Genomic DNA, 22,070 nt, shown 5'->3' on the forward strand with positions numbered 1-22,070 from the left:
GAACCGTGTTCAGGTAAAAGGAAGTAACAGTCTCACTGTGCTCAGTGCTGATCAGACAAGACTGGGGCACCACTCTCTTCAGTTCTCGGTACTGTACTTTCAAGGAGTTTATAAGCTGTAATAAAGCAGGATAAAACTGTGAGAACTGTTAGGGAACTCAAAACCAGATCTCACGGTTTTTGGTTGATGAATAAGGGGATTTAGCCTGGGAAAAAGAAAATTAAGAGGGACAGAATAATTGTTTTCAACTATCTGAAAGGCTGGCCTGTGAAATAAGGACTGTCTTTATTCTGTATTTACTCTTAAGAGCAGAATTGGGATAGACAGAAAGCTAAAAGAAGGCTGATTCTTCGTGTGGCAGAATTTTCTAAATATTAGAAGTGATGACATTCAGTAGAATGGCCTCCCCGGTACTGGGTGGCCACCTGTCAGGAACGCTGTAGGGCAGTAGGTGGGTCCTTTCCGACACCATGATTCTAGCTTCCTTTCATTTTCTCAGTCTTGGCATTGTTTGACTCCTCCTTCTTTCCCCCAATATCTAATGACGTTTTCAGGGCTCTTCCTTCACAGCCCTCTTGGCTTTACCCTTTACTCTTCACCGCCATTGCCAGCAGCCTTACTTCCTCATCCCTGGATGACTTGTGCGTGCTGCCAGTCAGCTCTTCCAGCTTTGGGCTGCTTGCTTCAATCCATTCTGCATGCCCCTGCCAGACTCATTTTATAAAATATTTACCATGTAATTCCCCTGCTCAAGACCAAAGAGTCGTTTCCCAGTGCCTCCCACGTCAAAATGAAATTTCTTTTCTTGCCTTTTGGGGCCATTCTTCTTTCCCTGTCTTTTCCATCTCACATTCTATTACTCAAATGATCTATTTTGGTTAAGCTGTTCGCTTCAATGTCAACTAGCCCGATTGTCTTCACCGGTTCATTCCCACTCCATTCCCTCATGTGTGCTGTCCTTCTGTGTATCCCCCCCCCCCGCTTTATTATAGAGACCACCTCATGTACCACAACCATACAAAATCTTTCCTGGCCACCCAAACTCACGCTGATCCTTCCTTTCTTTCATTCACCGAATAAATATTTACTGATTGCTCTTAGAATGCAGGTACTATGCTAGATGCTCGTGAACAAGTGATGGGCAAGAAAAATTCGGTTCCTGACTTCATGGAGTGGGTGAGATAGAATAAACAATTGCTGTAGAGGACACAAATAGGATGTTGTGCTACAAAATGATGATGTGTGTGTGTGCGTGCGCGCGCTGAGGATGGGTGGATGTTTTGATGGGGTAATCAGAAAAGGCCTTTCTGAGGAGGTAACAATTAAGCTGAGACCCGAAGGATGTGAAGGTGTCAGTTCTATTTTACAGCCATTGCTAGTATATACCTCTTCAATTAGATGTAGGCTCCTTGTAGGCAGCTGTTATACTTTCCTTTTACTCCACTGTGCCCAGCACAGTGCAGGATCTAAGATAAATGCCCAATGTTTCTTATAAGGCCCTTGCTGAAACCATGGATTCTGTTATATAATGCTAAAGACCATTTCTTTCCTGGGCCAAGTGACGCCTAGTTCATACTTTGTATGGATGTGATCCTTGTATTTCCTTATTGGTATTATTACACTTTTAAATAATAATGATTATATTTTAAAGGCCTTGCAGACACTAAGTATAATAGGAATGAAGAGGATTGTAGGAATTCTCCGGCTTCATTGACAAGGAAAAGACAAACTAATCTTTATGACAGTGTATTGACATTTCAAAACTAGCATTTAATTATTTACATACTGTAGTATATTAAAAGTACATATACATTTGTATAAATAAATCTGTGTGTGTGTATAAAATTTTTTAATAGCTCAACTACTGACAGCTGTAACAGAGAACTTCACCAAAGCCTTGGAAGAACTTTTGCAGTTTGGAGAACAAAATAAATCACAGTAATCCATGATTCCCTGTAACCAAATACACTTTGAATGAAGGCAATGGTGATGACTCAGTGTCTAGCAAGGTGCTGGGCCCGGCTGGACTGCATTTGATGCTGGGAACTGAGCCGCCAGAGGCCAGAGCTCCAGAGATCTTAAAGCCCAGCCGAAAGCACATGCTTAGATCAGACTGATTCATGGGGAAGGGCGAGAGTTTCCAGGAAAAGAAACTCTCGGCGGAGCTGTGGGGTTTCTATGTGGGAAGCGGGGAAAATGAAAGCTCCTGAAAGCTTGGCAAAGACTGAGAAATAAATACAGGCTCCCAGGAGTCTTCAACGGAAGAAATTTAGGCTGTGACCAAAAAAAAAAAAAAAAAAAATTTTTTTGAAAAGTTAAATCCACCCTCAACACTAATTAACTGGACACTGAATACCACTGAGATTTCTAAGTCCTTTTTGCCTTTGACCCTAGCTCCAGCCACAGGAGAAAGAAAGAGGGAGTCTAGCACAGAGCTGTGGGCAGGTTGTACAGTATGAAGAACCAAACTTCCTGGAGTCACACATCAAACCAGTCCAGTCCTGTCCCCCTCTCCCCGCCATGGGGAAGACCTGCACTTTCCTAAGGCTGGGTTTTTTTGTTTTTTTTTTTAACCTGTTCTTTGGAACCCTGAGGTCCCTCAATTGCTTCAGGCTCTGAGGGGGGATTTTGCAAGGGAAGCCTGAGTTCTTGTATGTTTGGTGAAATAACTGAATTTTTCCATGCTTTAAATACGTGTGAGGAACTCATTTCTGAACCTTCTCTTTATCTTCTTTCTGTGATCATATACTCACCTTCTTCCTCTGGCAGTATTGGTTGCCAAGTACAACTAAGCACTGAGCCAGAAAGTTAACAGTTGAAGTGTGGTTACCTATAGGCAGAAAACAGATCGGGTCTGTTACAGTAACCCAGATAAGGAGCCATGAGAGAGAGAGAGAGAGAGAGAGAGAGAGAGAGAGAGGCTTTTTTAATTTACACAATCCTCATAGCATACCTTCTTTTTAATCTAGTTTATGATTTAACTCCCTCCAATATCAAATATTGGGCCACAAACCGGCTTCTGGGCTCTATAAACTGTTTGCTTTAAATGTGTCATTAAAATTTTACCACCAAATTAAGATTCCTTGACTTTTCTTAAATATAAGTGTTTGTGATTTTGAAAAACATGACTGGTCTGGCTTAGAGAAAAGAAAGTGACAGTAGGCTCAACTTATTTAAGCAGCAGAAGAAATATGATGCAATTTGATGTTTTTTAAAGCAAAAGAGATGAGTCTGTGAGTTTAAAGATTTCGTAGAATAAGCAAGTTTTTGCATGTGATCTTCCTGTGGTTCTCTCACCCCTCCCCCAGCCTATCCTCCACACCCCAGGGCAGTAATCTTTCTGCAGAGCCAATCTCATCACCAGATTCCCATGCTTAAAACTTGGAAGTTCAAACTCCTCAGCGGGCCACCCCAGCTTCTCCTGTGGCCTGTTCTCTTTCTGAGCTAATTTCTTCTCTCCACCCCCTTTGAAGAGCCCAGCTGGCTGCAACAAGCAGGCCTTTGCTGCCCCCACTTCCTGTTTAAAAGCCTACCACCACCCTCCACCAGGAAGTACTCCCTCCTTCAAGAGTAAACTCAAAACCACCTTTCGTGGAGTCTTCACCGTACCTTCTTCTCTGGCCCGTGGCACTCTGTCCGCACCTTCACTGTGGCAATGCACGGAATGGTCAATTCACACACGCACTTCCCGGTCCCAGCCTTAGCACAGTTCTTGACACACACTAGGCACTCTCTAAATGGTTGCTGGTTGCTGAATAAATGAGTCTTTGGGTTAAATACAGCTTTCCTCTCCTCTCAGCACTTTAATAGTAGTCAGAAAAGGAAAAGGAAGTGACTAAAGTGTAGACAGTTTAAACGGAACACAGTACCCACCCTGTCTAGGGTACTCCAGCCACTGGGAAGGAGAAAGCAAGAATAAAGATAGAGACCAGGATCCCAGCTCTGCTGTGGAGCTGCTGGAATTTCTCACAACAGCCAGGACCGGCTACTTCATCTGTGGGGCTCAGTACAAAATGGACATGTGGAGCCCCTGGTCAAAGATTGTTAAGAATTTCAACATGTGGCAGCAGAGCATTAAACCAAGCCGGGCCTTGTGCAGCTTGCACAGGTCGCATGGCCAGGAAGCTGCCCTGATGACAGAAGTTGCATCACGATCACAATATCAAGAAGTACAGGAGAGCAGGGAGGCTGGGAGAAATTTTGGATCAATTTTTTGGATCATAGCTTTAAAATATGTAAAATTGTTTTAAAACTTATTTTCTCTTGCCCCAACCCCTCATAAGGCCCCTTCAGTTATGTTTGCTTGTTTTCATTTGTAAGTGCAGATCCTTTAAAAAAGTAGTTTTATTTCACATTGTTTTAGGGAAAATACCACATACGCTTCATTAGTCCTTAAGAAATAATGCTATGATCCACACCTCACGACTTACCCCAGAAATGAAGTTACACATCATTACTGTATCTCCTTCATTTAATCCCAAAATTTTGGCAGGGGCAGGAGTGGGAGAGACTGCCTTGGCTTTCACGGGGTTATGTTAACGTGAAACATCTTTATCACCCCTTCGCTGTTTTAAAAAATCTTGCATCATTAGTTCTCCATGCAAAAGCATCCAACCTCTCAAATGTGATTTTATTTCATAGCAAGAGTGGCAAATTAGAAATTGTTACATTTAAACCCCAAATGAACTTGGTTTATCAGATGTCATCATGATGAAATGTATAAGCTGATAATGTAAATGAATGAAGATTTATTGAAGGGGTCTTTTCAAAACCCAGCTCCTTTGAAACGGGTAAGTTGGTCTGCACTGCTGCAAGTTCTCCAGCAGGGGGCAGCACGAAGTGCCACATCCCCAGCCTCTCCCAGCAAGGGTCCACAAGACTCCTGCCTGCCTTTGGCTCCCTCCTTGGGACAGACGCAAAGGGACCACACAGCATTAGTGACCACAGCACTATGAGATGCAGCAGGAAGTGGGGCTGCCCACGAAGCCGGACCAGTGGACAAACGCCAGGTCCCAGCCTTCCTTTCAGGGCTCTCATCTCACTCTCCCCATGCCTGTTTCCCTGTTCTCTTCTACTACTTCAAAGCCAGAGAACCTAGGAACAGGGCTAAATTCATGAAACAAAATGCTCGTTGTACTCTCCTAATTTCTCCACAAGGTAAAATTTTCACTGCCCAGGACCCTCTGTAAAGATCTGATTGTGTCAGAATTCTTCAACCAGTGAGCCCAGTTTTCTCAACTGCAAATCAGATGATTACGACCTACTTCCTAGGGCCCCTCAAGAATTTGCAAGGGAACCCAAGTAGAGGGGAGGTGACTGGTAGAGGAGGTGCTCAAATTAAATCTCACTTTTGTGGTCTGGGGCTCTTGTGTTACTGAGAAGATAGTGCTGCTGAAGGTGGAAGAGAAAATGACTCTCAGAACACTCTCGGGGAGAGACAGAAACATTCACAGGTAAAACTCAGACTGTGGAACACCAGCAGAGCCCCATCTGTACAAGCCTGTCTGCAGATGACTCTGCACCTGCTGCTCCTCGCTTAGATTCTCTCACCTGAGAACAAACACGCACACAGACGCCCACTTGCTTAGCTAAAGACGCCTACAACTCAAATACACACACCAGAACAAACCTAACTGTACAGAAACACAAACAGCTGGTCCCTTAGAGGCGCACCTTGCGGGACACACGCTGACGTGCCGAAGGTGTGTGCGTGGAAGTGAACTGTGTAGACTGAGCAGGGCCTGCAGAGGGGACGCGGACAGGCAGCGAGGTGGGGAAGCAGAACGGACGACAGAGACCCACGATTGCGGGTGCAGTAAGAATACTTCACCTTGACAAGCTCCAGGGACATTTCATGGCTTTTCAAATAACTAAAAATATACCTTTGGCCTCTTAATTACTTCACACCATTACATTGGCTCTCACAAAAATTCCCAGTAAAGACCATGAATTGCCTCTAGAGGTGGGGCATGGGGACCAGGGCTGCTCTTCTGCCTATAGCTAGGATTTCCTGATTGGGACAGAAACAGCACAGGATCAGTCTACACGAGTAGTTACTCCTCAACAGCAAGCAATACGCTTCATCTGCAAAAGCACTTTTATGTACTTCCCCTAACCTTCACCCAGATCAACTCCGATACAAAGCTACTATGCTTCTGGGTCACATGGCAACTAATAAGCCCAATACTGAACAAACAGGAATCCAAATGGACAAAAAAGGCAATTCAATTTTGTAAGAAACAATATATTTTATTTTTCTGACACCACAGCTCTGGTGAGTGGTTTTGTACCAAATTTAATGGAGGTTACACAGAACGTTTGACGCATGGGACGGGGAGGAAAGGGAAGGAAACACAAAATTAAAAACAAAAACAAAATCTTGGATAGCTTTTAGCATCTGTTCCACTCCCACATTAATAAAATTCACTTGGGAATTCCTAATAAAAGGAGAACAGAAAACAAGGTGGGCAGGGAAGGGTAGGCTGGGGAAGAAAAGATGAAGGGCAAAGAAGACCATTGAGCATCCCAAAGACAGACCTTTCCCTCCCAGAGCCGGGACAACGCTCGGTATGGAAGGCGAGGCTTCGTTAGATTTATTTCCCCAAAATAACACCGTGTATTGCAGCTGCCAAAGGGAAAAAGAGAGGAGGGAAGCAGGGGGTCACCAGTGGGGGACACAACAGGAGGAAACTCACTTAACCAAGAAGATAGGGAAGGAGAGAGGAGGGAAAACAAGAGAAAAATGTGAAGGTGGGTCTTCAGATTGGGAGAGACAGACGGTGCTGAAGAGCACTTGAACTGAAAAACAAATGTCCTAAGCATCATTATTTTTAAAAAGAAAAATCTCCCCCCTCCCCCCACCCCTCGCTGAACTTAGTTCCTCTTTTTGTGCTTTTCATTAATACTCTGCTCTGAGGTCGTAGTTTGGTTTTTCTATACACTGGAGTTGAAAGAAAATAGTCCAAAGGTCTGAAGATGGATTCTCCACCTAAAGTAAACAGCCCAGCATTCCTGTTCTCTTGTCCCAAAGACTAAAGTCTCTGCTAAAATCCCTTTTACAATATAGTACAGTACACACAAAAAAAATAAAGCCCAAAGCAAAAACAAAACCAGAAAAGAATCCTGGGAGAAGCCAGTCCAAAGGACGTAAACATACAGAGAATGGTGCAACACATGGCCCATGGCAATTCTCAAAGCACGGCTACAGATCCCCAAGTAGGTGCTATCATGGGATACCCAAGTCCACAAAAATAATTCTTAAAAAATAAATCTTAAAAAAACACACCTGTTGATTAAATGAATAATTTGTTTTCAGATAAATCCATACATTCTCGAGTTCCCCCCTCCCCCAAAGCAGCCCTTGGGTCTCTGTTCTCCTATTGCATGACCAACAGTACTCCTGGAACTCCCTCAAAGCAGCTCTCAGGACCTGGAATCTCATCTTGACAAGGATCGGCACATCCAATCTTAGCAGCTTAAAACATCATGTTTCCTGGGTTGCCAGGTCCTTGGCTAAATCCACCCATGCCCACGTCAGCGGCCATGCTCCGGGGCCTTATCTGTGGGGGGATCATGATGTTCTGTTGGGGTCCCATCATGCCCTGCATGGACATCATCATGCCTGGAGAGCCTACAGGCCCAGGGTAGAGCCCGGCAGGCCCTCGATCCTTGCCAGGAATCATGCCCACGGCAGCAGCTGGATTGCTCATCAGGGTGGGCTGGCCGGGCATTGTAGATTGTGCTGGTGACATCATCCGATGGTGAGGTCCCATCATGCCTTGCTGGAGAAAGGCTGGTGGTCTCATTGGGTTGTGGCCTGGCATGGATGGAGCTGTACCAAGAGGGATGTCCGGAGTTCCCACCGGCCCTGGACCTCCCATGCCAGGTAATGCTAGTCCCATTCTGGGGGCTTGTTCGCCCATCATCCCCTGCATGTGCGAAAACCCAGGTCCAGGACCCTGGGGCTGTTTACGGCCTGGGACTTCCCCTCGAGGGAAATATTGCAGTGTCTGGCTAGGCTTCTCAGATGGAATAATGCGAGACAGATCAAACTCAGGTATTCCGGTGGCTCCAGGTCGGATGACCTCCTGTAAATCTGGGTCTGTAAACACTGAAGGCATGCTGTTCCCCAGGACAGCGAAGGAGTCAGGACCCCCTGGGCCTCCAGGCTTGCAAAGTGCTGCATCTGCTGAACTTTGGGGCAGGTTGCTGGGGCGGCCAAGGGGCCCTTCTCCTGGGAAACCCATCCCTCCTGGGAAGTTGCCCTGCCCCCCACTGGGGCCATTGTGAGGAAATGGAACCTGCTGTGGAGGAGATTGAACTGGAGGGAAGCCCTGGGGGAAACCCATCCTTCCTTGAGGTACCATCGGAGGCTCCTGGGACCCATGCCCCATGATAGGATTGTGTGACATCAAGCCAGGCCCCATCGGGACCCCATGAGGAGGTATGGTGGGTCCCATGGCATTCGGAGAGGGCATCTGATTGGAGTGAGAAAGTGGCTGGGTCATTCCCATTGGGCTGAGGATTGGCATTGGAACCACGGGGTTTGGACCTGAAATTCGAGGATTCTGTGTATTAATGCCCAGTCCTAGAAAAACAAAGATATCAAAGGAATCAACTTAACCGAAAGCAACTCAGGAAAACTATCATAAATCTAATTAACAAAAAAACTATTGTGCATCAAGTGTGCATGGTACTGTGCTGGGGAAACACACAATGCACAATCTCTGCCCTCAGTAAGATTATAATACATTTTGGGGCACACAAACCAACAGCTCTACAAGACAATATATTATTGAGTCTTAAACTGTAGGACATAAAGGTATATAGAAGACAGCTAGGAAGAAAGTCTCCTGTGTGAAAAGTTACAAGTGAATATGCAAATGAGTACAGTCTTCTTCATTGGAGACATTTAATATAGAAGAAAACAATTTGCCTGGATGACTTAGTATGGTCCTTTTTGGAGAAAGAGGACTAATCAGTCCTATGAGTTTAAGAATCAGCAATAACAACAAGGAAACCAAACAGGCCTTTTTCAACTGATACTGGACATCACTATTTTATATTACCTTACAGAGAGAGCATTTCGAACTCTACGTTACATGAAATGGTAAAGAAAAGCTAACTTTTAATGGAAAAGGAAAACACACAGGTTCTACTATGGTCTCTGGGACATTTAAATATCTGGTCTCTCCATGGAGTTAACCACTGAGAATGGTAAGGATGGTGCTTGTGCCACCCACAGAGCATGCCCTAACCTGCCTGATGATAAAGAGCATCCCTAACAATCAGAATGGAACTGGAACCAGACACCCACGGCTCAAAAGTCATGGTCTCTTTACTGACCACCTTCACCATCCCAGATCATGTCCTATTAGTGAGATTTGGGGAGACGGGAGGTGTAGGGGTGAAGGAGAACAGAATGAGTAGGGAAGGGAGGAATTTTATTCTCTCTCTAGTCCTAAAGAAAGTGATTCTCTAGGAAATAGGGGCTTTCCATTGTCTGAAATCCTGTGGCTGCTTGTGGTTTGAGGCCGCCCTTCCAGGAAAATATCTGAGGACTAAAGACATTCTGATCAGCATGTTGAAAAGATACCGCTCTCAGTTTTGTGCCAGGAGGACCTCCCCAACCTCTACCAAAAAAAAAAGCATCTAGGTACACAGAAGCATCAAAATTTCCATAAGAAAGTGACAAGAACTATAAAGAAGCCTGCTTTCTTATCAACAAACACTGAATTAAGCTAATAAAAAATGCTGTGATCATTCTCTTCCTCTAGGCAAGACACTTTAGTTTTACTGAAACTAACTCAGATAGTATACTTTTCCAACTTGGTGAACGTCCAGCCATCAAGAAAAGACTTCAAGAAGTTTTTCTTTTGTCCAGAGCTAGCTCCATATCCTATCTTCCTGATTTCTTACCTGGCATATTATTCATTGATGGCAAGTTGGGAGAACGAGCTGGAGGGGAGTCGTCATCTGAGCTGGCCACGGTCTTGATGGCATCGTGGTATAACGGGGTAGAACTGGGCATCGCAAACTTGGACATTCGAGACATCATAATAGACAGTGGGTTCTGGGAAAGGGTCGGCTCTGGAGGCATGGTGTAAGGTGTACTAGAGGGAAGACTTCCCGGGATACTCACAGAGGCAGACTGGCTGGCTGTAGGAGGTGGGGGGCCACCTAGGAGAAGAAAGCAAAATAAAAAAAGGGCAGGGAATTAGATTTCTCTTGAAAGCTACTGGGCCTATCGTTATGAACGAGCAGGGCCAAGAATGAGACAGATGAACAGGACAGTGTTATTAGACCCAGGACATGAATCATCAGTCTCTAGTCAAGCTCCGTGTGTGTGCAGAGGGAGACTGCAGTGTGAGATGGAGGGGACAGCTCAGCAGATGGGAAGACAAACGCACCAAGAATGCATAAGAAATATTAGTTCAAACTTGGGAAAACCATGGGTTACAGGCAACTCTTATGGATCTCTTTCCCTTGCCAATCACAATTTAGAATTCGACTCAGGCATTAGTATGCTAGGAAGCCAGATTAGCAATCCCACCCCAGGTACTAACCGAATCGCCCTACACACGCTCTTGATTGATTTTCTGCCACCAAGGTGTCTGAACTGAAAAGGTCTGAGGGGGCAACTCCACTGTACTGCTTTTGTGAACTGCTACCTAACGGAGAGACACACTTGAGCTTGGGAGGATAAATCTATCTTATTCTGATTCTAGTCTTCCTCAAGTGGAGACAGCACAGACCTAGTATTTATACCTCAGTGCTCATCTTCCACTGACCACCTCTGGTCCCGTTCACAAAACCACCATCATCAGTGAGAGCTTCTCCTAGGAAGAAAATACTAATAAATTGTAGCTGATCTCTGAGAACAGCAGTTTACCAAGGAGAATGTTTCGGTAACAGTTTCTATGGTCAACACATAGTTACGAGAACCACTCAAGTCTCTCAGCAGCCTCTCCTCTTTGCTTGGGATGATACTCAGACTCTCTTGACATGATGAAGGGCAGCCCTTTGAAGTGGGTGGATCTAGTATTTAAAGGCACATTTACCCACTGTTGAGACATTCTATTCCACCACCATGAGTTCACTGTACAAATGTAAATCATTCAGTGAAATGACACACATTTCCCATTTTCCTCCCAGTCCTATCTGAGAAACATATTCTCACTAAGAGCATAACCCCATGGAAGTACTGATTACGCACTCTGCCACAAATACGTCCATCTTGGCAAAAGCCACCTCCTTTGGTTGCATAATCAGGTTAAGACACCAGTTTTCTTAAAGGATGTAAATCAGGCTTTTGCAATCTCTGGCTTTAAGGTGCAACTGTGAGGATGAAAGCATACTGACCTGACTCTACACTTCCCAGCATGGCTGGGGAGGCCATGGTGAGGGGTGCTTTATGGTTTGGAGGGATCCCGGGGCTCTGAAGGGGAGGTTTTGGAGAGGAGGTCCATCCCGGTGACGGGGCGGGAAGTGATGGAGACTTGAGGTGAACAGGCGAAGCAGCAGCAGACCCCAAGACAGGGGGGGACTTAATGGAAGCAGCAGCAGCTGGGCCCGCCAGCATGCCTGCCAGCTGCGATGGAGTCTGGGGGGACTTGAGGTTCCCCGAGGGCGAGCCCAGCATTGGCGACTGGACTTGGCGCATCGTGGGAGATTTCAGAGGGTTAATGCCTGGGGAATGCACCTGGCTGCCTGCCACAGAGAGATCCACGGGCTTCCGCCCCAGGCCGCGCTGAACGGAAGGAGCGGTGTTGAGGCTAGTGGGGTTACTAGAAGGGTTGAGAGGTAGTGGTGGCATATGACTGAGCCGGCTGTTAGTCCTTTGGTCGGGCCCAATTGGTTCTCTGAGATTCCGCAAGCCACTGTTGCTGCCTGGACCCTGAGACATGGGGAGGAACGGCCTGGGGCCCATGCCATACTCTTGCTGAGGGTGCTCGCCAAAGGGCAGGGGCACCATCTTCTGCTGAGCAGGCAGCATGTCTGCACCGCTGGCGCGGAGTTTCATCATCTCCTCGGGCCCCACCCCAGCCTCTCTCATCTTCTGAGGTATCATCTGAGAGTTGGATCCCATGTTGACATTTAGACTGACATCTCCCTTCATCCCACTAGGAACCATCCCAAACTCGAGTTCCCGACCGGGGCCCATCTGTGGGGGCATTCCTTTTGGAAAGTCACCCCTAGAAGGGCTCAGCGGGCCCTCTACTGGTATTCGAGGGAAGATGGGATTACTCCCTGGCTCCATGTGTCGCTGGGAGCCAGGGATCAGCCTGTTCATCTCCATGCCGGGCCTGATGCCTTCCATGCTCATCCCCGGGGGCAGACCCAGCTGTTTCTCTGCCAGCTGCTGTTGAAACATCTCTTCAGACAATCCTTGGGGGTTTGGGAAACGTTCCCCTCGGCCAGGACCACTGAAGACGCCCTGGCCAGGCGGGAAGTTTCGACCATCTGGGATTTTTGGCACATCGTCTGGCCAGCTGACTCCAGAAAGACCTGGTCTAGATGCTGGGTTGGGGACATTAGGCCCCTCCATTTCAGAGTTCATCATTCCTGCAAATCCAGGGAGGCGCATCTGGCTGCCTGGCATGTTGGGGTGGGGAGCCATGGCCCTCGGGGGCAGAGAATGGGGCATGTTGATCCCGTCAGCAAAGGGCTCTGCACCCCCAGGCCCCCAGGCCTCACTGGGGGTCATCTGGTACGGAGGGGGAGGCCCTCGGACCACTCCCCGCGGCCCGTGCTGATGGACCATCATGTCCTGGAGGGAGCACTGCTGCACGACCACTTGCTCCTGCTTTCTCCTCTTCTCCTCATAGAACTCCTGCTGCAGTTTCAGCCACGCTATCTGCTCAGGGGTCATGTGATCCAGGTGGTCGGGTCCAATGGGCCCAGACTGGGAGTTCATGGAAGGTGGAACCATTTCATCCGGAGAAAAGGGCACATCTCTGTGTCCCTGAGGGCCAAATGGAGCCCCCACGTCTGTCCGGGGCCCAGGTCCCTTACCTAGGCTTTGGGATTGAGCCATCATGGCCTGTATTGGCCCTTCTGGTTTTTTCTGAGGTCCATCTAACACCCCAGTATTCTGCTGGGGTCCCCCACTCTGTCCTCCCGGGAATTCTTTCTCATCAGGGAAAAGCATGCGCTGGATATCTCTGAGCGTTTGTAAGGAGCGCTCCCGGTGCTCCAGCTGCTCCTGAGACAGTCCGTCGGGGTTCTCTCCCAGCGGGGGGGGCTCTCCACTGGACACCGGTGGAGGTGGGGGGCCTTTGGGATCTGCTGAAGAGCTACTGCTCCCCTGGGAAACGGGAGTCACTGCTCGGTTGTTGGGCGTCGAGTTTGGCCCGGTACCGTCTGGCGGCAGTGGAGTGGAGCTGGCAGGGCTGCCTACAGAAGGAATCAGTTTGTTTTCTACCCCAGGACTATCCCGGTCCAGGGGACGCGGTGGGGCGGCAGGCTTGGGTGCTGGTGCCGGAATGGGTGGAGTTGGCTGCAGTCTGGTGTTCTGGGAGGAAGTCTGGTCCTGGTTGGCTGGAGTGGGGGGCTGTTGTGGGAGAGGTTTCGGATCATTCCGAAGGGCAGATATCTGTGTGTTCTGAAGATAAACGAGATTTTAAAAATCATTGGTGAACTGAACAGAAGGGCAATGAAAAGAGCAAGATATGTTATAAAGGACTTGTCCCAGCCACATAAATCTACACTGACACTTGCTGTAGAAACTGCTCATGTACAACCCCACTCTGGACATGCAGACATTTTGATTTCTTTCTCACACTTTGCTGTCAAACGGCATCCTCTTTCCCTTGCTGAATAACTTTAAAGCATGCCAAGGGAAAGCCACGCTGCCAAAGTGAATACATTTGAGTATCTATTTCGAGGAACAGGTTTGATATCACATGTCTACTATGTGTTTCTGATTCAGGGAGAGATTAGTTTCTTGGTATGTGGGAGGCTGTACCTAACACCTTTTTCTTTCCCCGAAAGTATAACTGGGTATGTAGACTTCTCATTGTCAATCAAAAAGTCTAATGTTTTCAACTGAAAGAGAAAGTCGTTGTCACCTCCAGCTCTGTACTCTGCCCGTCAGAGGCGGGAGGTATGGCCGCTCCACTTCAGTGTTTCCCCTGGCACGGTGACTAGTGAGGTACTCCTATCCTTGAGTTTCCAGGGGCCTGACATCTCCGATTTCTGTTTTCAGTTTGTGATCACTGATTCCATACGAGAATTTGTACATTAACTGTAGTAAGACCATCTGTAGGCAGGAAGGGTCTGCAGAGAAATCTGAGGCTATCTAGCTTGTGGTGTCCCTTGATCTGTTCTTTCCAATAGACAGCACGCGGCCCTTTCTGCAGGCTGGATGATCGCCTTATTATTATTTATTAAGTACCGACGCTATACTAAGTCCTGGGTAAAGGCACGCTCACCTACAATAGGTGACACGGACACTGTCAGTGTCTGGAAGAGGGACTCGTAATGTTCTGGGTCTACACCTCGGCACTGCTGGAGGTACTGGTACTAGAGAAGGGCGGTAATGAAGAACAGACAGGCCCAGTCTAGCAACTCCATCAAGGGATCTCTCACCAGCCTCCAGTGAGCCGCGTGATCCCTTTTTGATGTTCACTTGCTCCTACCTGTTCGCTTAATCCAGCCTGTATTTCCAAACCCCTAACACTCTTACTTACATCCCCACCTACTCTCTGGAACGTTTATCAAGGCGCAGATTTGTACAGGAATCATCATACATATCCCTGAACACGAACAGTTCACGTTCCGTGGGTATGTATGCAAATGTTCCACATGCTGGTATTCTCCATGCATCTGTGTCTGCAGACCGAGACTGGTGGGGGTAAGACTGGCTGAACTTGGATGACTCTGGATGTTGCAGTGTCCTCTGTCTCTCTGACTCCTTAACTGGAGTGTGGAGGTCACCTTAATTTTCTCTCCAGTGCTAGTTTAAATTTGGTTCTGTTGTTAAGGGTGGTCACTGATTTCCTACAAGGTGACCGTGACAGAAGAAACAGTTTAGTACCACCCTTTATATTTTAGATTTGGAGCAATGGTGATTGGACTATTCCCAATTCACTCCTTATAAACTCCTTTTCTGATTTCATTTTAGTACCAGAGAAGGTGGAAGTGAAAACTGTCTTAATGACTGAAGATCTGTCATTAAGTCAATAAAATGTCGGTTTGAGTTGCAATGTACCCCGTGCATTCCGAAATGATATAAATTATAAATAAACAAATATTTTTAAAGTATAAATTTAAAAATATATACATTTAAAATATTATACATATCCATCGTCTACCCTTGAGTAGCAGAGATGCAGAGTGACATGAAATTCTTTTCCTAGGCCTAGGAAAGCCTAAGCCTGCTATGTCACAGGGGGGACTTCTATGTTCATATACAACAAGGACGAAATGTCATCCATTCTGTATTGAATTGTCACTTCAGTCGTTTATTGTCATTTAACTTTTCCCATGTTTAAGACTCATCCAAGTTTTAGATTTTATGCTTCCTGAACTCAGGGACTGTACCTTGAACCTCTAGTGTCCCCACAGCATTTGGTGCAATGCCTTGACAATGTAAGACACAAGAAATATCTTTTGGTTCAATTTGGAACACTACATGTATTAAAACAACCATTATATGCATTTTCTAATGTAATTTATAGTAGGTGCTTAAGTTCCAGAGAGGAAACAGACTAACACTTACTATAATTTTGGAAATATCAAGCAATTAAAAGCATTCAATGGTTCTCTCACTTTGAAATAAATAAGCATCATTTTGAAAGTCACTGAGACCTTAATTATGGTATCATCAGCATGTACTCCAGTACTGCAGTTTTTGTTGCTGCTTTTTCTCTGTTCTTCAAGTAACTCAAGAGTGTTTGCTATTTTTTAAAATCCTGCTCTTTACAGAGGGTCTGAATTCAGAATTTCCCAGAGATGGCTACATGATGGAAATCCTAAGATATCTAAATATCTCCTTTTTTATGTTGTACCTCTTCTCTCCTAGTAATTCATCAATATATCAGCGTGTTAGTAGAAAAGGCCAATGCAGTGTGATATGCCTAAAACCACACAATTAGGTTAAATGCTCAGAATGTAGTTTATACCATCAAGATTATCTCCCATTGAACCTTCATACACTGTTGGTGGGAATGTAAATTGGTGTAGCCAATATGGAAAACAGTGTGGAGATTCCACAAAAAATTAAAAATATAACTAACATACATCCAGCAATTTCAGTCCTGGGTATTTATCCAAAGAAAACAAAAACACCAATTAGAAAAGACATGTACCCTTATGTTCACTGCAGCATTATTTACAATAGCCAAGATATGGACACAACCTAAGTGCCCATCAATAGATGAACAGATAAAGAAGATGTAGTACATATATACAATGGAATATTACTTGGCCATAAAAAAGAATGAAATCTTGCCATTTTCAAAAACATGGATGGACCTAGAAGGTTTAGGCTAAGTGAAATAAGTCAGACAGAGGAAGACAAATACTGTATCATTTCACCTACATGTGGAACCTAAAAAACAAAGCAAATGAACAAACCTAACTAAACAGAAACAGAGTCATAGATACAGAGAACAAACAGGTAGCTGAAAGAGGAGAGAAATAGGTGAGGAAAATTAAAAGGTACAATCTTTCAGTTACAAAATAAATAAGTCACGGGTATGAAATGCACAGTGTGGGGAATACAGTCAATGACTATGTAATATCTTTGTATGGTGATAGACAGTAACTAGACTTATCATGGTGATCATTTTGAAATGTACAGAAGTATCAAATCACTACGTGTATACCACAAACTAACATAGTGTTGTAGGTCAATGACCACAAAAAAACAAAAAACTCATAGAAAAAGAAATCCGATTTGTGGTTACCAGGGAGGGAGAATTGGAGGAGGGTAGTCAAAAGGCACAAACTTCCAGTTATAGAATAAATAAGTACTAAGAATGTAATGTACAACATGATAAATATAATGAATGCTGCCATATGTTCTATATAAAAGCTGTTAAGAAAGTACATCCTAAAAGTTCTCACCACAAGGAAAATATATATATTTTTTCTATGTCTTTAATTTTGTATCTATATGATATGATGGTAATCATTTCGTCACGTATGTAAGTTAAAGTATACAGTATACAGCACAGTAGGCTGTACACTTTTAACTTATACGGTGCTGTCGGTCAGTTGTATCTCAATAAAACTGGGAGAAGAAAAAAAGACTATCTCCCTATCAGTGAAATTCACCATCTCCCACCTTTACAGTCACTGCAGAACCTTTAAACCATTATTCCGTTTCCAAAATGACATACCAGAGGGGCTGTGCTTCTCTCTGTCTTGCTGTTAGAGATGTTCTGGATGTGGAAAGAGACAATAGTTTCAACCTGGCCCTTCAATACAGCTTCTGCAGCTCTGCAAAGACAGAAGAGATGCACACACTAGGACTTGTTCCTATTTCACTAACTGTAAATTTAAAGCACTTTAACCTGATTAAACTGGTATAAGAGAGGAAGGAGAAGTATAAAGAACCACCAGCAATGTTGAATGAGAAGAAATCAAGAGAAAAAGGTTTTCATTATTTGTCTATCATTTATCATCAAACTTCTGAAATTAAAAGATAGCCATTAGCAAATCTCAAAAGAGGTACTAAAAACCCCCAGGATTTTCTCCTGCAAAGCCATCCACTCTAGTAGGTGTTTTATAGAGCATCCTAGCTCAAAATCCCAACCCAAGAAGGGTAAAATGAATTCTCACACCTAATAATAATTAAAGGCTGCCAAGATTCATTCTATATCTTAATTTTTAAAATCTTAAATGAAAAAAACTAGGGTATATTCACATTTTAAATAAATAAATAAATATCCATTGACCCATCCATCCACTAGAGACGTATGTACCAAAATGTTCACAGTAGTTATCTCTGTAAATTCCTGAGATTTTTTTTTAGTTGTTTACATTTTCTAATTATTCCAAAATGGACATTACTTGTGTCATTTTAAAAAGAATACTAAGTTGCAGAAAAGTTATATTGTGCAGAATACTAAGTTGCAGAAGAGTGTATATTGTGCAATCAATCCCTTTTGTGCTTAAAAAAGTATATATATGTATATTTGTACAAGCACAAAAAATGTCTGGAAGGAAAGCCAAGGAAGTATCATCAATGGTTGCCTCTGGGGAGTAGGGGTGGGGAGGTTTTATATTTTATTTTACCTCTTTCTGTAGCGTTAACTTTAAGAAATAATACAAGTGGGCAAAAAAAGGATCAATCTTCAAAGGGAGTAAGAACTTAGATGCCCAAACACGCAAGCCACGCCAACAGCAAGACATAGCCATCAACTTACTTATTGGCCATCTCAGTAGAAAACACATACACCACTTTGGCGGGAGTCTTCTGAGCAGGTGTGGGCTCTGGGGCAGTAGTCTGGCCATGGGAGGGGGTGGAAGACCTGGGGACTGTAGCATTTGACGGGGTCATCGAGTGTGGCGTGTGCTGGGAATCCTGGGACTTTATGTGGTCAGCAGAATTACATTCTAAAAGAATGAAAAGAGTCATGTCATAGAAAGAATAAAACTCTTTTTTCTGCCAGCATTTACAGCATCATAATGCAAACACCTTGAGAATTTCAAGGAGGAAGTACCTTGCTAAGAGGAAACCTCTTCTATTCATAAAAACACTTCTCCCTAAATGACTAATTACAAAGCACTCTTCCCCCACCTCCTTACTTCTCTACTATGCATTCTTCAGATATTAGCATAAATGTCCCTCCTTCCTGGAAACCCCTTTTGGATCCTCCTGGACTGGCTGCCCCTGCTAGTTGAACCCATAGCCCCCGAACTCCCCTTATTTCAGCATTTATCAAATTTACTGTAATTGTTTAATGATCTGCTGTCTAGGTGCATTCAAACCCTTGAGGATAGCAACTGTTTCTGTTTTGCTGACCATGGCACCCCCAGCCCCCAGCATAGTGCTGGCACTCGTAACAGGCCTCCTACAAACACCTAAAGAAGAAAGGAAAGACAGGGGAACGATCACCCAGGTTCTCATTTCAAATTTGGGTCGGGAAGTGACGCTTCCACTGCTTGAATACTAGTTTCATGTTCTGGCCTATAGTTAAGATTTTTTACTTTATACTAGGAGGAAAAAGCCTAAAACCACAGCCATTGGTCCTATACTCTTTCTGGCTCACTCCATTTTGGTGCCTACTGTATCTCTACTACATGTAGCCACTCGTTCCTGCCACACTGAAACTAGTGTGGACTAGTGCCAGGGCTGCCTCTTGTGCCTACAACTCTGGCCAAATGGCAGCCAGAGTGCACAAAACCCAAGTCTTGAAGGATGGATTTGATGGAGAAGAGGAGTGTCAGAAAGACCGCTCCAGGGTGGACCCTGCCATAGACAAACTGGAGCTACCGGCTTGACACTTAAGTACCAAGAGTATGGAGGCCAGAAACATCCACAAGAACGTGGCTAGGGCCGTGGAACATCCTAAAACGCTTGCATCCTCAAGAGCAAGAAGTCAACAAGGTGGTTCCAAACTATTCTTAGTTAGCAGGAAAACGACCAGAAATAGTTCCATCTTAAACTGCGAGAACTCCTGAATCTGACGCGCCTACTCTCCCCACTTGGCTGCTATTAGGCTCTCTGGCATCCACCAATGTCAGAGGCCTTTCCTCAGGAACACCTACTTCCCTCTGAGTCTCAAATATCTTATAGACATACCTTTCATGTCAGAGTCATCGTTTGGAGTCCCAGGATCTCTCTGATCAAAGGAGTCGGCGGAAATACTTCGCTCCCTTTTCCCCTTGCCCTTGGCACCATTTCCAGCCCCATTCTTCAGCCCCATGCTCCCACCTGGGCCAGGGAGTGCTTTAGGGGTATGGCCCCCACTCTTGGAGTCACAGGGGGATGGCTGGGATTGGCTGGCTGAGCCCCCCTGTTTACCCTGATTGGAGAATTTGGAATCCAGCTGGGGGTTTCCAGATGGGGACATCACTGTAGGGGGACGGACCATCACCTCCTGCTTTGACTTAGGGCTACTAAAAGAGACAAATAACAAAGGGAGATCAGACACCGGATGCAACCGGGCAGCACAAATTAGGGAGGACTGATTTTTATCATAGGTCAAGGAGACCTGGACCACTAAGTAACCACCCCACCTTTCACCGCAGCCACTTGCTTGCTCCCTCCTCCCCTGCTCTCATCTCAGAGCTCTCAACAGAGAGGACGATCAAGCAGAGCGGCCTGCCAGGCCTTGGGAACCCTAGAGTCACATGGGGACCCATCTCTAGGGCTTCTGTCAATAAAGGACAACGGTTTCTATGTACATAGAGAAATGACTCTCACACTAAGACTAGCTCAGAGTAAACAAACAGACATCGTTAAGATCAAAATACCACCCGCCCCTCGGCTGATGACAAGGAACAGCTGTAACAGGAGACTAGCCTCCCTGCTGGAAAATACGAGCAGGTCCAGGAGAGCGCAAGGAAACCTGCCCATGACTGGCAGGTTAGGGAAACCCTCCAGGACATACTCCCTGAACAAGCAGGATCACACCAGAGCAGACACACTAACCACTGCCACCAGGGGAGAAGGAAACGATTCTTTTAGGGTGTCAGCTTAACTTCCATGGAACAGAGGAAAAAGCCTCACGGTGGGAGTCCAGGGGCTGGTGTTTCAGTTCTAGGACCTTAGCCTCCTCACCATTCCAGGTCTCGGTTTCCTCATTTGCCAAGTTTAGCTCACTGTACTGGCTGGTCTTTAAGGTGTTTTTCTTTATGTTTTGGTGAGGAGAGGGGTGGTAAATAGGAGCGGCCAGGTAATAATGGACAAATAATAACAGAGGAAAACTCTAACCTAAACTCTGATTCACTATTCTATCACTATTTACTTATCTTTTTTTCTTTCCCCATTCGCTTCTAATTCAACATGTTGTTCCACCAGTGAGCATTCATGGTTCACTATGACATCCCGAAGGGGCAGCTGGGCCAGGCCCTAGCCCTCACCTCTGTGTGTTTCCTGACGGAGAGTTCCTCACTTTAGGGTTACTGGAATGCATTGATTGAAATCCTGAGCTTGCAGCCACAAACAGGGACGGGCTCACCGAGTTCCTCTCGGGCTGCAGCAGAAACAGCTGCTGAGGACAGCGGCAGTGGCCCACTGCTTGTTGGGTGAGTCCCTTAGCGCTGGCCACCTGCACGCCTTTTTCCTCTTTGTTTTTCTCCGCTGTGGAAGTGGGTCCTGTCCCCTTGCGGCTCCAGCATTCTCTGGGTGTGTGCCTCCTGCTGCCAAAGGAAAATCTCGCATCTCCAGGGCACACTGGGAGCAAAAAGAGCAAAAACAGAGACATCAAACACCCTTACAGCAGGACCAAGGCTAAAGCACCGCCAACTTGATGGCGCAGAGCTAGATGGTTCCTCAGCTTCCATCAGGGTTAAAGGAAAGGGAGATGTTCATATTCCAGCCAAAAGGCCCTGGTGCTAATGCAGCTGAAGGGTGACTAAGACTTTCTGCCAAGCATACAAGCCTCCCACCCAAGCTTCGTGTACCAGGCGTTTGTAAGCAGATGAGAAAGACATTTTTATCTTTAGCCGTATATCCTCCCTTACATTTCTCAATGTCCAAATACAAAACCCTCAAAAACCTGGGTTTTTCTTTCTTCAAAACAATGCTTTGAAACCACTGAGTACTCCAAATCCATAGCAACTATCTGGTGTTTCACCTCTGATGGCTCTGAAATGTAACTAACCCAACCCAATTTCAAACCATGAAACAAATTACTCTCTGTTTATATTCTCAGGGCCTCAGGGTGGGGAGACATTAAAGGAGGTACTTCTGAAATCAACTATTGAGCCAATACAATCAGTTCTGTCCCCTGATTTCTATCATCTTTCTACTAAATTATGCTGAGTACGTGTCCTGTGTTCTCACTGCTTAATGACAGGAGCTGTAGGCATGGGTAAGCATGGGAATGATCCATAATGCGGAAGGTAAAAGAACATCTTTGAAGGCTAAGATATTTTTTGAGCCAATTTGCAAG

At 45.4% G+C, this 22,070-nt stretch overlaps 2 protein-coding genes across 2 annotated transcripts in view; both read right to left on the reverse strand.

Moving 5' to 3' along the window:
• Positions 1-7,354: 7,354 nt before the first annotated feature.
• On the reverse strand, positions 7,355-21,096 carry BCL9 (BCL9 transcription coactivator). Its single transcript, XM_082832725.1, has 7 exons — positions 21,037-21,096; positions 19,754-20,070; positions 18,375-18,564; positions 17,346-17,445; positions 11,362-13,603; positions 9,919-10,179; positions 7,355-8,587 (listed from the first exon to the last, which is right to left on the reverse strand). The coding sequence occupies exons 1-7, from the start codon at positions 21,087-21,089 to the stop codon at positions 7,476-7,478; spliced, it is 4,275 nt and encodes a 1,424-aa protein (XP_082688851.1). The 5' UTR covers positions 21,090-21,096; the 3' UTR covers positions 7,355-7,475.
• LOC309957465 (uncharacterized protein) overlaps positions 21,091-22,070 on the reverse strand; it is a 70,438-nt gene continuing 69,458 nt past the window's right edge. Inside the window, exon 3 of the mRNA XM_082832724.1 lies at positions 21,091-21,349. Within this exon, the coding sequence (XP_082688850.1) occupies positions 21,131-21,337 (207 nt within the window). The 5' untranslated portion in view covers positions 21,338-21,349 and the 3' untranslated portion in view covers positions 21,091-21,130. The remainder of the gene's footprint in view (positions 21,350-22,070) is intronic.

Source organism: Leucopleurus acutus, assembly GCF_964270905.1.
Source record: "Leucopleurus acutus genome assembly, chromosome: 2".
In the NCBI taxonomy this organism is placed as follows: domain Eukaryota; kingdom Metazoa; phylum Chordata; class Mammalia; order Artiodactyla; family Delphinidae; genus Leucopleurus; species Leucopleurus acutus.